At 42.7% G+C, this 13,837-nt stretch overlaps 4 protein-coding genes across 4 annotated transcripts; 2 read left to right on the forward strand and 2 right to left on the reverse strand.

Annotated features, from left to right (window-relative positions):
• Positions 1–249: 249 nt before the first annotated feature.
• Positions 250–4,825, forward strand: BCR41DRAFT_305573 (Muskelin N-terminus-domain-containing protein; the record flags this gene model as incomplete). Its single annotated transcript, XM_022020802.1, has 10 exons — positions 250–424; positions 542–649; positions 1,652–1,848; positions 1,985–2,460; positions 2,559–2,754; positions 2,886–3,362; positions 3,479–3,516; positions 4,136–4,339; positions 4,432–4,499; positions 4,695–4,825. Coding segments are annotated over 10 exons (2,070 nt in total), but the record flags the coding sequence as incomplete, so codon positions are not given.
• An 828-nt stretch (positions 4,826–5,653) lies between these two features.
• BCR41DRAFT_353527 (armadillo-type protein) lies at positions 5,654–10,927 on the reverse strand. The gene is made up of 17 exons (XM_022024171.1): positions 10,616–10,927; positions 10,473–10,520; positions 10,246–10,356; positions 10,052–10,135; positions 9,888–9,950; positions 9,516–9,776; positions 9,290–9,420; positions 9,027–9,165; positions 8,812–8,952; positions 8,576–8,714; positions 8,419–8,484; positions 8,166–8,334; positions 7,926–8,065; positions 7,746–7,820; positions 7,500–7,633; positions 6,526–7,410; positions 5,654–6,441 (listed from the first exon to the last, which is right to left on the reverse strand). Exons 1-17 carry the CDS (start codon positions 10,868–10,870, stop codon positions 5,692–5,694), a joined length of 3,591 nt encoding a protein of 1,196 aa, XP_021881455.1. The 5' UTR covers positions 10,871–10,927; the 3' UTR covers positions 5,654–5,691.
• Positions 10,928–11,061: 134 nt separating this feature from the next.
• On the forward strand, positions 11,062–12,732 carry BCR41DRAFT_422124 (SRR1-domain-containing protein; the record flags this gene model as incomplete). Its single annotated transcript, XM_022030106.1, has 4 exons — positions 11,062–11,479; positions 11,596–11,933; positions 12,059–12,306; positions 12,437–12,732. The coding sequence occupies 4 exons, from the start codon at positions 11,065–11,067 to the stop codon at positions 12,633–12,635; spliced, it is 1,200 nt and encodes a 399-aa protein (XP_021881456.1). The 3' UTR covers positions 12,636–12,732.
• Positions 12,703–13,544, reverse strand: BCR41DRAFT_353530 (hypothetical protein). Its single transcript, XM_022024172.1, has one exon. The coding sequence runs from the start codon at positions 13,411–13,413 to the stop codon at positions 12,772–12,774; it is 642 nt and encodes a 213-aa protein (XP_021881457.1). The 5' UTR covers positions 13,414–13,544; the 3' UTR covers positions 12,703–12,771.
• Positions 13,545–13,837: the final 293 nt, after the last annotated feature.

Below are 13,837 nucleotides of genomic sequence, written 5' to 3' on the forward strand. Positions count from 1 at the left end.
CGTCTTCTCGCTTGTTCACTTGAACGCCTACACATTTTTCTTGAAAGAAAGAAGTCAAATATATATATAATTACTATCTTAAACACAATGATGCTCCAACCAGGACCACAAGTCAGCTTGCATTCTTATCCTCGTCTGCAGGCGTCTAAAAATGTTTGCTGTGCTCATAAAAACAGACTATGCTCAAGTCCCTCACATATCACTGCAGCCAACAGAAGGCAAGGCGAATACTTGACTGCCCTCGCTATTATGCGTCCGCGCGTTCTTGATTATGATGTGCATTCCTGTTCATCGTATTCAGCTTCATACCTGCCAGAAAATATTAAGATTAATAATCCTCAGGACCAATCCTCCCGATGGTCCTCTGGATCCAACAATCAAATGCAATATATTATGATCAAGCTGCACTCCATGGCCGTTGCTCGTACGTTCCTAAGGCATACAATTGGTAGCAAGCAACTAACTTGTGTCGATCGTATGTAATTATAACAGATCATATAATGCTGGATTTTTTCTTTTACTTCTTTTTTTTTATTCTTAGACTCAATTACTTTTGGAAAATATCACAAGGTTCATGTCTGTAACCTCAAAGAGTTCAAGGTCTTCGGGGGTCTGACCACTTCCAACATGACCGAGCTCTTGCATACCGGTAAGTTCAAGGAAAGGAGAAGGAAGTGTGGTGTTTGCTGATCCATCTCTCTCATTTTCATTTTATTCCGAAAGAGAACGTAAGAAGCGCATTGACGCGGAATTGATGGGAGAAAAAAAAAAAAAAAAAAAAAAAAAAAGCCCATACCTCCTGTATTTATTCTAAATGCATTACTTATGACAACTGTACACTCCAGTCACTCCTCTTACTTCCATTCGCCAATTCCTTGCCTATCTGCACCTGGCTGCACCTATCTGTTTCATTTTTGAGTAATCCAGATCATCCAAAGGACAGGAGACATATAGCAAGCAACCTATTTTTTTTGTTATCATTTACTCTTTTGACCTACAGGGTGTGTCGATCAAAAGGGCCTTCTTTTTTAAATACTCCAGATGAGTAAGAGTGTGCTGGAATATTAGAGCACGACAGAATCTTTCTCAAAAAACCAATCCCGCATTCTAGGCTGATCATATTCCAGCTTCAAGTGACAATGAAAGTCAAATACGACTGATTCGAACAGAGGAACGATACCGCACGATATTTATATTTATGTTGCAGCGCCACCAAAAAGATAGGCTAAACTAGTCTGTGTTGTAGTTCTGCGTTTTAAGAGATGAACTCGTTCCCAAGAGGCAAAGTGAGCACACACGCTATCCTTATTTGCATCACCAGTCCCCTCCCCTTCCCCCCTTCTTTTTATGTTATTTTTGTTCTTGCTTTACATAGCTTTTTGGGTTCTAGCCCCAAATAGATGTACCGCGTCATACATAACCACTCCTTCTTTTTCCTTGTTCCTGCTTTTTATTGGTCTTGTTTATACCGTTTTTCCCTTGGACTTTTTCTTTCCTGTGGTTTCTTGGTTCGATTAACAGGCATCAACGCATATTCATGAGGAGTCATAAAATCATATTGTTGAACGAATCATGTTGTTTTGGTGGTATAAAAAATCTATCTCCTGCCTATTCGCTTTCCGCAGAAACTTATACGGCATCTTTTAAATAGGGCTACGGAATGACAGTGAGCCGGAGACATTCCTGTTGAAGCACAAAACAAATTCGGTTGTGTTCCCCTGTCAGTACATTAAGATCGTACCATTAATGGCTTGGGGCGCCAATTTCAACTTTAGTGTGTGGCATGTAGAGGTCAAGGGTGTAGCAGATCCTGGATTAGTTCAAGAAACATATTTCCAGTACATTAACGTAGGTGTTAAAAAAAAAAAAAAAAAAAAAAAAAAAAAGAAAAGAAATCTCCGCGAACCGCCGCTGTGGTTTCCATTACAGTCAAATACAATTAAGCGTTAACTAAAGAGAGAAAAGCACGCTCTATCTTATCTAGTTTCGTGAAACAGAATCCGTACGTTTGTGCCTCAAACACTTTCGCCAGAGGAACTTGACAGATGCATTCGAAGCATTACAACAACGGACTAACGTTCAACTGGAGGACCCATTGCTCACAAAAGTGTATCATGAATTAGTGATTAAAGGGAACTTCAAACGTGTGGAGGAACTCATGATGGAAGCTGCACAGCTTGGTCTTTTTGACGCCTATATTCAATCGTATGACTATAAACCAATCTGGAAACGTCTCAATTCTAATAGCCACCGCCAAGGACTACATCATCATCATCATTTCTACCATCCATACACAGAAGAGAGCCCCAGGCATCGGGGTGGACACCAGATGTGCATCGATACCCAAGGAGGATATGTGTATCTAATGGGTGGCTGGGATGGAGTACGGGACTTGGCCGATTTTTGGGCATATCACATACCATCACAAAAGTGGATCTTGATCTCTGCTGATTGCTCTTTGTAAGTTGTGGGGAGTAAGGAACGGATATTGATTATTTGATTGGAAGTCGACAATTTGAAGCTGATTGCTATATTGGTATTTTCTTGGATAAATCCAGACAAGGTGGTCCGAGCGCTCGGTCATGTCATAAAATTTGCTTCAGTCCACAACAAAAAGCAATTTTTTTACTGGGCAAGTATGTCGACCCTGAGGTCAGAAGCAAAGTTGATTTGAGTTCCGACTTTTGGCGTTTCGATATTGACCCAAACTCGCCTCCTCGAGGTCGGTGGACAAAGATTGCCGCTAATACCGCGGTAAGGCCCATTAATATCCTTGAATCTATTTTCACTATTGCAGCAACAGCAGATATTCTGAATTTAGGACGTATCAATTATTGGCGAGAAACATATTCTCATAATCAAATATTGACCGTTGTTATTCATAGGCCATGAATGGCCCAGAACTCATTTATGATCACCAAATGTGCTTGGATCCGGTTTCACAAACCCTTTATGTTTTTGGGGGACGTGTGGTTCACCTGGACAAGAATGTACAGCACTACAGTGGCCTGTATTCGTACCATATCTTGTCCGGAATTTGGAGACTTCTTCGTACAGATGGACACCCACCGCCTAGACAAGATGGAAACACAATATTGCGCTCTCGAATTGGACATTCAATGCTCTATGATAACGTAACACGTAGCCTGGTGATCTTTGCAGGCCAGATGAACAAGGATTATCTGTCTGATTTCTATGTGTATGATATTGCAGCCGATCGAGTGATTGAGGTCTGCAAGGACTACAACAAGCAAGGTGGACCTGAAGCTGGCTTCACGCAACGTGCCACCGTGTCCCCCAGATGCCGTGAGATCTATGTACTCTCGGGTTTAGTCAAGGACAGAACATTGGGTGCTGAGACGGTAAAAAACAGCTTTTGGGTATTCAAGATGCCAGGAAAGGATCAAATGGATGCTATCAGAGATGTGCAATTGGCTTTAGAAGACTCTAGCAAAGCGGGTGGTGATGGGATCATTAGTTCATTCAAAAGCATCATGAATCGTGGGCGTACCTGTTGTTGTTCTGTTCGCACTCATACACAGGCAGATGTCGGCACCACGGATGAAATAGAGGATGGTATATCGCGCCCTAGATCTGTTCGAAGGAAACAAAGTAATGGACGCCAACAGGGACGCCAGGAAATGCGGCCTATTACGAGATGGCTCTCTGGCCGAATAAACAGCTGTAGTACGGCACCACCCCAATTATTCACCGAATCAACAAACTTAGGACTGGAGCAAGGCCCAACCCGCACAATGCAAACTAGAAGCTCTAGTCTTGGGAAAAAAGTGAGCCCGAGATCTTGGTCACCTTCAGTGTCTAGCTCTCAATCATCTGTCGCAGCCAGATTCAGGAACGATCCATATCTCGAGCCTAAGGATCAGGAAGCTAATAGGGCTGCGCCAAATTCAAAGGAAGGGGCCATTCCAGGCATTTTGTATACAACAGCAACATCGCTTACCGCAGAAGCTACAATGCCATTGGATTTGGCATCCAATTCGGACCATCACCATCGCCATCATAAATATGATAGCATATTGAACAATAACAATGGTCCAATAGCAACAGCAACCTCGATAAAGGATGGACCAACAATTATTCTTACGGAGCCCATGACCTTGGCCTTTGTCCTTAGTGATCATGGGTCGTGGCAAAAGATATTTCAAAATTCAAGTTCAGAAGCGGGGGACCCTAATGAATCTGAACCAGTCCCTCGGTATGCCCACCAACTGGTGTATGATGATGTCAATGAGGTTCAGTACTTATTCGGAGGCAACCCAGGCGAGCAGGGAAATATGAGTAAGAGGCTGGATGATTTCTGGGAGCTTCGCCTTTACAGGTAAACATCAAACCTAGCATGTGACCTTAAAGTTCCTTGATTTGGAGAAACAGCATCACACTCAACAAATGTTTATCATCACGTAAAACTAGGCCGAATTCAGAAGAAGTTATTCGAAGAACAAGGTATCTCGTTCGTACGCAACAGTTCAAGGAACTCTGTCAGCTGCCGGAGACATCAGCATTGACAAGCACCACTGTATTGGCCAATTCTACTTCTTCGTCCGTCAAGCAACAATACACCCATCATGCACTTGGCCCTGAAGGACCTGATACACATCATCGTTATCACCACCATAGCAATAGCAGTTCCGCATCTACGAATGGAAGCAAGGATGGAAAGACGACAGCGACAGGGGCTACAAAGAATAAACAAGACCAGTCCTCACGAGCACTCAGGTTCCTGCAGATGGAGCTCAGCAGCGTTCTCGATCAGTCCAGCAAGGCAGAGAATGAAGAATTCAGGACTTTGATTCGTGGCCTCTTATTGGGTGTGTTCTCGCCGTCATCGTCATCAACAAGCACATCGGCTAATATGCGTAAGGGGATGGGGCCCTTCGGCGATAATGAACGTCCTCAAAGGACAAGCGTACTACTAGCACCATCACCTATCATATCCCCAGCAACTGATAATGCCCATCCCATGTTCTCTGCTTACCCTTCGCAGTCTACACGATCGACGGTTCCAGCCGCAGCTAGAAGACCTACGTGGCTTCCTGCTTGTAATTGTTGCTCGTCGTTATCATCCTCACTATCATCAACGTCCTCATTCTCGCCTTCATCGTCCTCATCAATATTTGATGCTAACGGACAAGGAATCGATTCAGGAAGGGAAGACAGCGACTCCTTTATGCATGAGGAAGATGAAGAGATAGGTCCTTTTCCGTCATCATTACCCCCGATGTATTCTCGACGCAGAGCGTCTGCAAGACCTTTGCCTCCACGCCGTCGACGTACGACTCGTAGTCATGGACATAGTCGAGATCATGAAAGATTGGACAACAATGGTGAGAAGGTTAGGCATAGAGATAACACAGAGGACAGCCAGGAGGAGTATGAAGAAGAAGACTACAAGTTAATGTTGGAAAACACCGAGATGATAAACGAATATGACGAGGAAACGGGTAAATGGGACGAGGACTCTCAGGATGAACTTTTGAAAACTTTCCATCACGACCGAATACTGCTGTTTGAGCGGCTTCTAGAATTTTTTGCCGAAGAAGTGAAACAACCCAAAGGCGATCTGATCGATCTGATCAAAGTGGGTTAAACAATAATAATAACAAACAATTTATGAATGACCATTCAAGGTGTTTGCTCGTAGTCTCTTTTATTAATGATATTGTCAGGATCTTATAAGAAAATATTCCTACGGGAAACATAGTAAGAGACACTTTTGGAAATATCTAATGTGCTCTGTGTTTGTTCAGCAAGCGACGAGCTTGGACCTGATGAGACTAATGAGTGCCCATCCGAAGCTCCTCGGCGAAAACTTGCTACGGATGTTGTGCTTCGTTCAGGCTGCTGTAGATGTGCAACATCGCTCATTGCGCCCGATGACAATGATAATGACGACTGGCTTGATGGCTGTTCGAGCTGTTGCTCCTGCTGTGCCTGTCGTTTCTTGAATGCAATTTCCTCTGCAAATCGACAGATAAATTCATCATGGCCAACAAGGTCCGGTCGGAAAGAGCGTGAAAGTGTGATGCGAAGCTCTGTCGGTGTTGAGCCCCAGGTCGCGTCTGGATAAATTTCGATTGACGTCCGAAGTCGATATGAATGTGTCTGTGTCTGTGTTGGCTGAGTTGATAGTGAATCAGTCTCAAGCTTATCGTCTTCAGCTTTCCCCTCTTTATCCATGCGAGTGAAATGATCTGGTGGTGGATAGTAATGACGCACCACACCCTGTGGGAACGTGATCTGTACTGCAATTCCAGCCGTACTACCACCTACATGATTAATCATGCCTTCCACGTTAATTAGGAATGGGAACATTGGATGGATGTCTAGAGGCGTATCTCGATTGGAGATGGGCTTGGTAATTTGTGCAATAATCCTCTGAAGGTCAAGACTGTGGAAATCGATTTCCATTGGCACAAATCTCTGAAAAAAAATGTTGATTAATATTGCCTAGTCTGTGTAGCCATAAAGCTTAAAGGCCTAAAGAGAGAGAAGCCAGTAGCTTACCACAATATTTGACATGAGCTTGATGATTTCACCAGTTGAAGGTGATTCGAATGCTTGAAGCAGTGATATCCGGAGATCTCCTAGCATTGCTCTGTGTCTTTGAATGCGTTGATGATCAACTTCAGGTTGGTCCATTTGCTGAAGCAGATCTGTTACTCGCTTGATAGCCAACTTGAGCATCGACTGTAGATACCCCTTGGTTGCTATACGATTCATTTGTCCGGACCCTGAAACTGGTAAAGACGACAAAGAAGCTGCCGTGAACAGAGCCGATGCCTTATTCTGAGCCATGCCAAAAAACCAAACCAAATTAGCCAAGACACGGAAGTAGCCTACAGAGACTTTCGCCGTGGAATCAAGGCCCAGGAAGGTATGATCCATATAGTATGAAAGTCGGAAAAGTTGAGCTGAAAGGATCGGAGCTTGTACAATGAACGAAGGGGTATCATAACTATCCTGGATCTGAATCAAGAGCTCACAGCACTCAAGGTACATCTCTACAAATTCTGCATTTCGCCCCTGCCTTGTATGTACTCTATTAATGTATCGTAAATCACGCTGGCAAACGGCGATCTGCTGCAAGAGTAGTGTTCGACGGGCACTACTGGCTGCCATCCCTTGCGATACATGTTCATTTCTCCAAAGGATGTAGATGCGATCTAGATTGGTGAGGACCTGTTCGTAGAACGATTCTGCATCTTGTTCCGTTTGAACCCTCATAGCCGCGATTGTGGTGGCATAAGCCGACGCTACGCCATGTCTAGATTGAGTAGTATCTGAGCCAGGTTGTTCGACATCCATTTCATATTCAGTGCCGTTAGCAATGGTCATTGTAAGTGCGGATGCAAGCTCTTGTAAAGGCTGCGTTCCTGCACATGGAATTTCCTATGGTAAAAAATAGCGACCGCAACCATAGTAAGAGCTATTGCCATCGTTGACTACCAGATTTATAAATCCAAGCGACTACCACCTACCGAAGGCTCGGGGAAACAGTTTGGGTATTTATCACGTAGATATGCGTAGTGCTTAAATGTGTATTTCGGCAACATCTGTAATATACGAGGATCCGTAGTTGCAGCATTGAATATTAGAATTAGATGACCACCATCTAAACAAAACAGAACGAAAGAAAGAAAAGAAGCAAGGTCAGTTTTGTGATAAATAAAATAAAATAAAATAAAATAAAAGACCCATTATTCGTGGCAAGATCGAATACTTACATTGCATATCCTCGACATTTTGTTCAATCGGTAGATATTTCGCATCAAGGTTCAACATTTCAGCAACAATAGATTCTATTAAAGCCATAAGCGGATTAGGCAACAAACAGTCCAAGATGAGATTACATTTTTATAGGCTCAATGAGCCAAGAAGAGCCATGCCTAAAAAGCAAAACTCACCGATAAAGACGCCATGTCGCCGGCCAACCGATCTGATACATTGATAGATGGAGAGCTGATCCTCGGGGAACCTTTTCATGTTCGACTCAATACTAGATAAAAACGACGTCATACCATCAGCAGTCGCCATTGTCACAACCCTGAAGCCAATAAGCAGACATTCAGCACCTGGTTAGCTCATTAACACAATTATATTGGCACTCCATAGAGAAACGACAAAAGTTCAAGATTAATACTTACTCCAACATCCTATGTGTTGACTCTCGCACATCACGATCTGCATCCTCCAAAACACCCAAAGTAATCTGAAGCTGTTCCGTATCGAATGTGATAGGCGCTTTGCTCCCGATTTTGTAGAGACTTGTCAAAGCATTCAGGCGCACATAATCAATTTCGTCCATGAACATGTCTATGGAAGAGTAGCCCAAGCTATAAATGCTGATAAAAGTATGAATGATGGAGTTGAAACAGAGTCATGAAACGCTTAACTTACCAACCATGTAGTCCAGCGCAAGCAAAGAAAACTCAGGGTAATGTAGACACAGCTCGCGGATAGAATCTAATTAGAGTTGAAAAGAACGATCATATATCAGCACATCATTACTAGTTGCACTACACGATGTTCCAAAAACATCAAGGGATTCTCTTACCAATCGCTGCATTTCTAACGTCCTGATATTCGTCTTCAAGCCCATGAACAAACGCTCCACATGCTCCGGAGTCAAGTAACCGAACTTGTTGTGCTGTCACGTCCTGATCACCTTCAGGGGTCGCAATCAATTTGGCTCTCTTTCATCCAAAGATTAAAAAAAAAAAAAAAAAAAAAAAAGAATTAGATCATGTGAACTGCCTATAAGGCCAGACTTCAACAGACAGCTTTGGTTACCTGAGCCGCCTTTTGAGCCGGTCCAGCAGCGAGATTCTTTGGTGCCACATCCACACGGAGGTGAGCCATGATTTGTTTACTAAACGTTTGCGACAAATATTTGTAATCAACTGACCTAAATTGCCCTAATCTTGCGCAGGCCTGTAATTGGATGTGAATATTAAGTTATTTCAAAAAACACTAAAACTTGTAGAACCAAGTAAGCGTTAGTATACCTTTGCTCGAACAGTCATAGAGCTATCATTAACCATATCGCATGTTCGGATAAACGCATCATCCACCAGCCGCGTTGCCTGTAGTTGCGTTAATGATGGGTTCTGGACAGCTGTGTGTGGATAAAGGCTACTCAGGATGCTATAAGCATCAGTTCATCAAATGTAAAATGTTAGTGCTTTGTATGGCCTATGTCCTCGCATGCATCCTTTCACACTTGGGGGTGCCGAAAAAATGAGCAAGAACGCTTCGGGCAGATACATACAAGATTAAATCCAGTCCTTCCATGCGAACCTCTTGATAGTCGTCAATAAGTGCTTGAATTGCCACATCGTACATTACCAGTGCAAGCTTAAAGCCCTGTCTATGGAGCTCAAGTAACGCCTTACAGGCATTCTAGTGGAAGCATAAACACAATATTCAAGCTCAATAACATTTTTTCATAACTATTAAAAAAAAAAGACCTTCATCGTAGACAGCGATTTCAATACCTTTCGAACTCGCGGCTCCGGATCTGTTACATAATTACTAACAATAAGTTGAATATCGTAGTTTGAATACCCCTCCTGTTGAAGTGGTGTTGTCTCATCTATGAGATCAGTTATCCTAAGCAGTGGTGCTAAACGAGCAACTAGTTGAAGAACTGCAGAACGGATTCTGTGATGGCGATCATCAAGCTCAGCGATGGACATAGTCATCAACGCTCGTATAGTGTTAATATCGGAAAGACTATTGCGAGAAAGTCTTCCGATCTACTCGCATAAACAATTGGTATTGGTAGAGTTGAGCTTCCCATCATCATTAGTTTACTCTGAAAATAAGTCGGTTAAGGTGAGTTTATAATTGACACTCGAGCCATTCACCTTGATAATGTGGGAAATTGCGTCATAGACCTGGACCCTGACTTCCGTAGAATCCGCCTGAAGCTATCAGAGAAGAATAGAAGCTGTTAAAAAATGAGAATCGAAAGCGTCGCCAACATACAAATCCTAAAAACTGAAGGTGAATAAACTCGAAAATCGCATACTTGCTCCAACAGATGCTCCACCACACTCCGACCATCTATTCCAGTTGCCTCGAGCGTATTTTGAAGGAGTTGTATGAGGAGCACCTAAGACATGTGGGCACACGGAAGCAGTTGAATATGAGTTGAGGCTCGCCATCACGAATGAATTAACAACACTATTTTGAATTGTAACATTAACCACATTATACACACACCTTTGCACCTTTGTCTCTTTCGCTCGAAAGCAACTTCTGAGCGACTGCCACAAGACGACCTTGTTCTGCATTATTGAGGTCCGAAAGCCGGTTAAGAAGCAGCTTGAGAGCCTGAGGTTTAAGATAAATACGGAAGTTTTTTTTAGATCACTACCCACAACAATAACATTGCCTAAAATGATGTGATATTGATCATAGTATCCTATCCTCATTACAATCATTTTTACCTTTATCCGCATCCGTGTAAACTTTGAGCTAAGCTTGAGCATCAACTCCTGTTGGATAAACAATTGCCGCATTCTCTGAACCGTTAGCAGGTATGTCGCAAAAAAAAAAAAAAAAAAAAAGAAAGCCTGTCACCCATTCTCACCTCGTTCGAAGCCTCTTCCTCCAATTCGCTTCCATCATGTTCGTCCTCTCCACTCTCTTCTGAGTTCCCACTGTACTCTTGCTCTTCTATATGACTATCTTCAATAATTCTATCAGTATCCCTAGTGCTATGTAGAGAAAGTACTGGGTTCTGTTGAACAACTGTACGCGATCCTGCGCCCTTGCCACGTTGTTGCTGCCGTGAGTACTTCTGGCGCCCACCCCCTTGATCTGCTTCCCGCGTGCTGCGCTTCATGATGATGATGAAGCGGATGCTTGATCAAGCTAGCAAGTTGAGATGCTTTATTTGCAGCTGAGCAGAACTGTCCAACCATTCCATGTAACTACTGAGGCTAGTCCTGCTGCTTTCAAGTGGCTGAGTCCGCACGTGCAAGAATATTTAGGAGAAATGGTTTTTTGTTTTTTGTTTTTTCAATCTCTCCTTCAACAATGTCGAATTTCAAGGAACAACCAAACGTATTGATTCCCGAACAGGAGTCGAAATCGCTTCCTCCACTGACACAAACAACAGAACAGGAATCAAGTGAGGAGCCTTTTGTATTTGTTACTCGCAAAAAAAAGGGCTGCAAACAGAGGAAGTCTTTTTCGAGTCCTAGCTCCCTATCTCAACCTTCTCTATTTCGAACGCCATTTGATAACGATATTAATGAAAGTACAAGAGAGAGCAGCAACATGCCTGGATGGCGTGGGAAAAAGCCACCGACGATCAAGAAGAACAGTCAGCGATCTAGGATAGCGGGATTTCGAGGAATGGAATCTGAAAGGACTATCGACTGGGGTCTTACCATGATGGAGAGTAGGATTACAACATTAAAGCAGTCTAGATTCTATCAGGCATTTCAAGGTAGCAAAAACTTGTACCATTTTCTAATCTTTTTTCAATCCTCTTTCCCCCTATGTTGCGCTCAACTGTGATTAATACCAATATTATCCACGCTTTTATTCCACTGACATTATCAGAATTGGTGGAATTGACGCTCATTCCCTCGTGCAGAAAACAGAGGCGTAAGTCGGCCAGTGATGAGCCATGGGATCGCCCATTGGCAACGCAAATAGCAAATGAGGAGCATATTAATTCAAAGAACCACTGCAAGACTGTATCAGACAACGAAAACGATGAGTCATTGTCGATGGACTACTTCGGAGAAGCACAAGGAACGGGCATAAACCCTATGGACAGCCAGATTCAAAATAATTCAATCCTAGAGATGGTTTTTTACGGCATTGGATCAATTGAGAACTCGCGAAACTCTCAGTTTCAGTTGGCCTTGGGAATTTGCTTGAAAGAGATATTACAGGTAACGGAACAAATTTGCTATTAGCTCAAGATATAAACAAGTCCCCTCAATAGCCTGTACAGATATAGGGGCGTTGATTCTTTGCAACAATAGCGGTATTGACAATGATAAACATTGATCATTAGGTCACAGGAGCGATATCAATATTCGATCCAATTATGACAGAGTACGACAAGGAACTTGTCGAAAAATTGGGACTACAGGTATTGAAGGTGAATGATCAGGCCAAGAAAGTGATCAAAACAAGGACGCTTTTATATATGCCTCACTGTCCCAAAGGACTATACTCCCACGTCCTGGAATCCAACTGGGAACGGGAACGACTGAACAATATGGTAATCCTTGGCAATCGGTTCACTATGTATGATGAAAGGTAGGAGCGTCCAATCACTGTTTCCTTTATATATTAATCATGATGTTTACTATGTTTATTTGGGCGACGTACCAATGGTAAGGAATGGTATCTCATGCCTGTGCTATACTTTTTTTTTTTTTGGTTTTAGTCCATCATTCAAGCAATTAGCCAAACAAGCGCCATTTATTTTACCAGCGCTCTCGATTGCACAGATATCACCCTTTCCTGACGTCAAGTTTGAAGATAATACGATATTTAACGATCTAGCCTTCCATATTTTCCCCACTAGCGAGACTGTTCCTGAAGTAAGCCTTTTAGATCAGGAGCCTGATCCAGAAATTTTGTAAAGTCCTTTTTACTATGTAATGTACAAAATATTTATTACTATTAAATGATTACGAAGCTGATAGTAGGTATGAGGTATCAATAAAGAAAGACTAGGATATAGAAGAAATAATAATGACCAGAATATTCTCCTACTCATTAAAAGTAGTCGGGACTTTTTTTGATAGACTTGTTCTTTTTTGTCTTCGTCCTCCGAATTTGATCCTGCTCATCAAGCTTTTGTTCCATAGCATGCTTCCATTGTTGGCTGTCCACTTGCCAGGTAACCGGGTTTGCTCTTCGACTTCGGTCACTTGTCTTAAAGTTGAGATTATGCTTGAATCGGAAGTGCTCCTCATTATCATTGTTCATCTCAAGAAGCTCCTCGTAATCATTATCACTGTCGCTGTCATCATCGCTGCTGATTCCGACAGTACTGCTTTCGCCCTCACTGCTGCCGCCATCCTCAAGGCTGCTTCTTATCCTTCGGCGATACTCCATTTTAGCATAGATCTGTTGCCTTTCTTCGAGTGAAAATGAGCCTTGCTTGGATTTCTTAATTAGATAATTCCGTGTGGCACGATCTTTATTTTTTTGAGAAAGGCCCGAGAAGCGGTGCATTCTTCTTGAACGATTCATTTCCTTGAATGCTTCGGGATCTGAGAAGTGGAAAAGGTCGACAGAGGATATGACTTCGTAGTCTTGAAGTACAGAGTAATAGAGGTTGTCTTCGTAATTGTATGAAGGTGAAGTGGGGTAAAAGAAACTGCACTGAGAAGCGGTAGCACTCAAGATTGTCATGTAGGATAAGAGCTGGGTTTGTTGCTTTTTAGTGGGTTTGAGAGAGGAGATTGTGGAGGAAGTGTGTTGTTGTTGAATCGGATTGAGAGAAATGATGAGGATAATTGTCCTTGTTGTCTTGTACTTGTTGGGTGTTGGAGATTGGATGGATATGAGTGAGTATTTATACTACTTTTAATGGACAGTGCGCAATCCGCAATTAGTTTTAGTCGCATAAACTTATTACTTACTCAATTGGACGAGCCAATCATTTAAATAAACCTTAATTTCCCGCAGCACTGCGGTTTCTATGCTAGTGGTCCAGATTACCCAACCGCAGTCACACAGGCCATTGTGTTTCCCCGTCATGGGAACGTGGTTTTTAAACACACGAAAATTGAGTAAGAGAACTTAGATCCGCTTCATCACCGCACTTCGCCCGTTT

Source organism: Lobosporangium transversale (assembly GCF_002105155.1).
Source record: "Lobosporangium transversale strain NRRL 3116 chromosome Unknown BCR41scaffold_18, whole genome shotgun sequence".
Classification (NCBI taxonomy): Eukaryota; Fungi; Mortierellomycota; class Mortierellomycetes; order Mortierellales; family Mortierellaceae; genus Lobosporangium; species Lobosporangium transversale.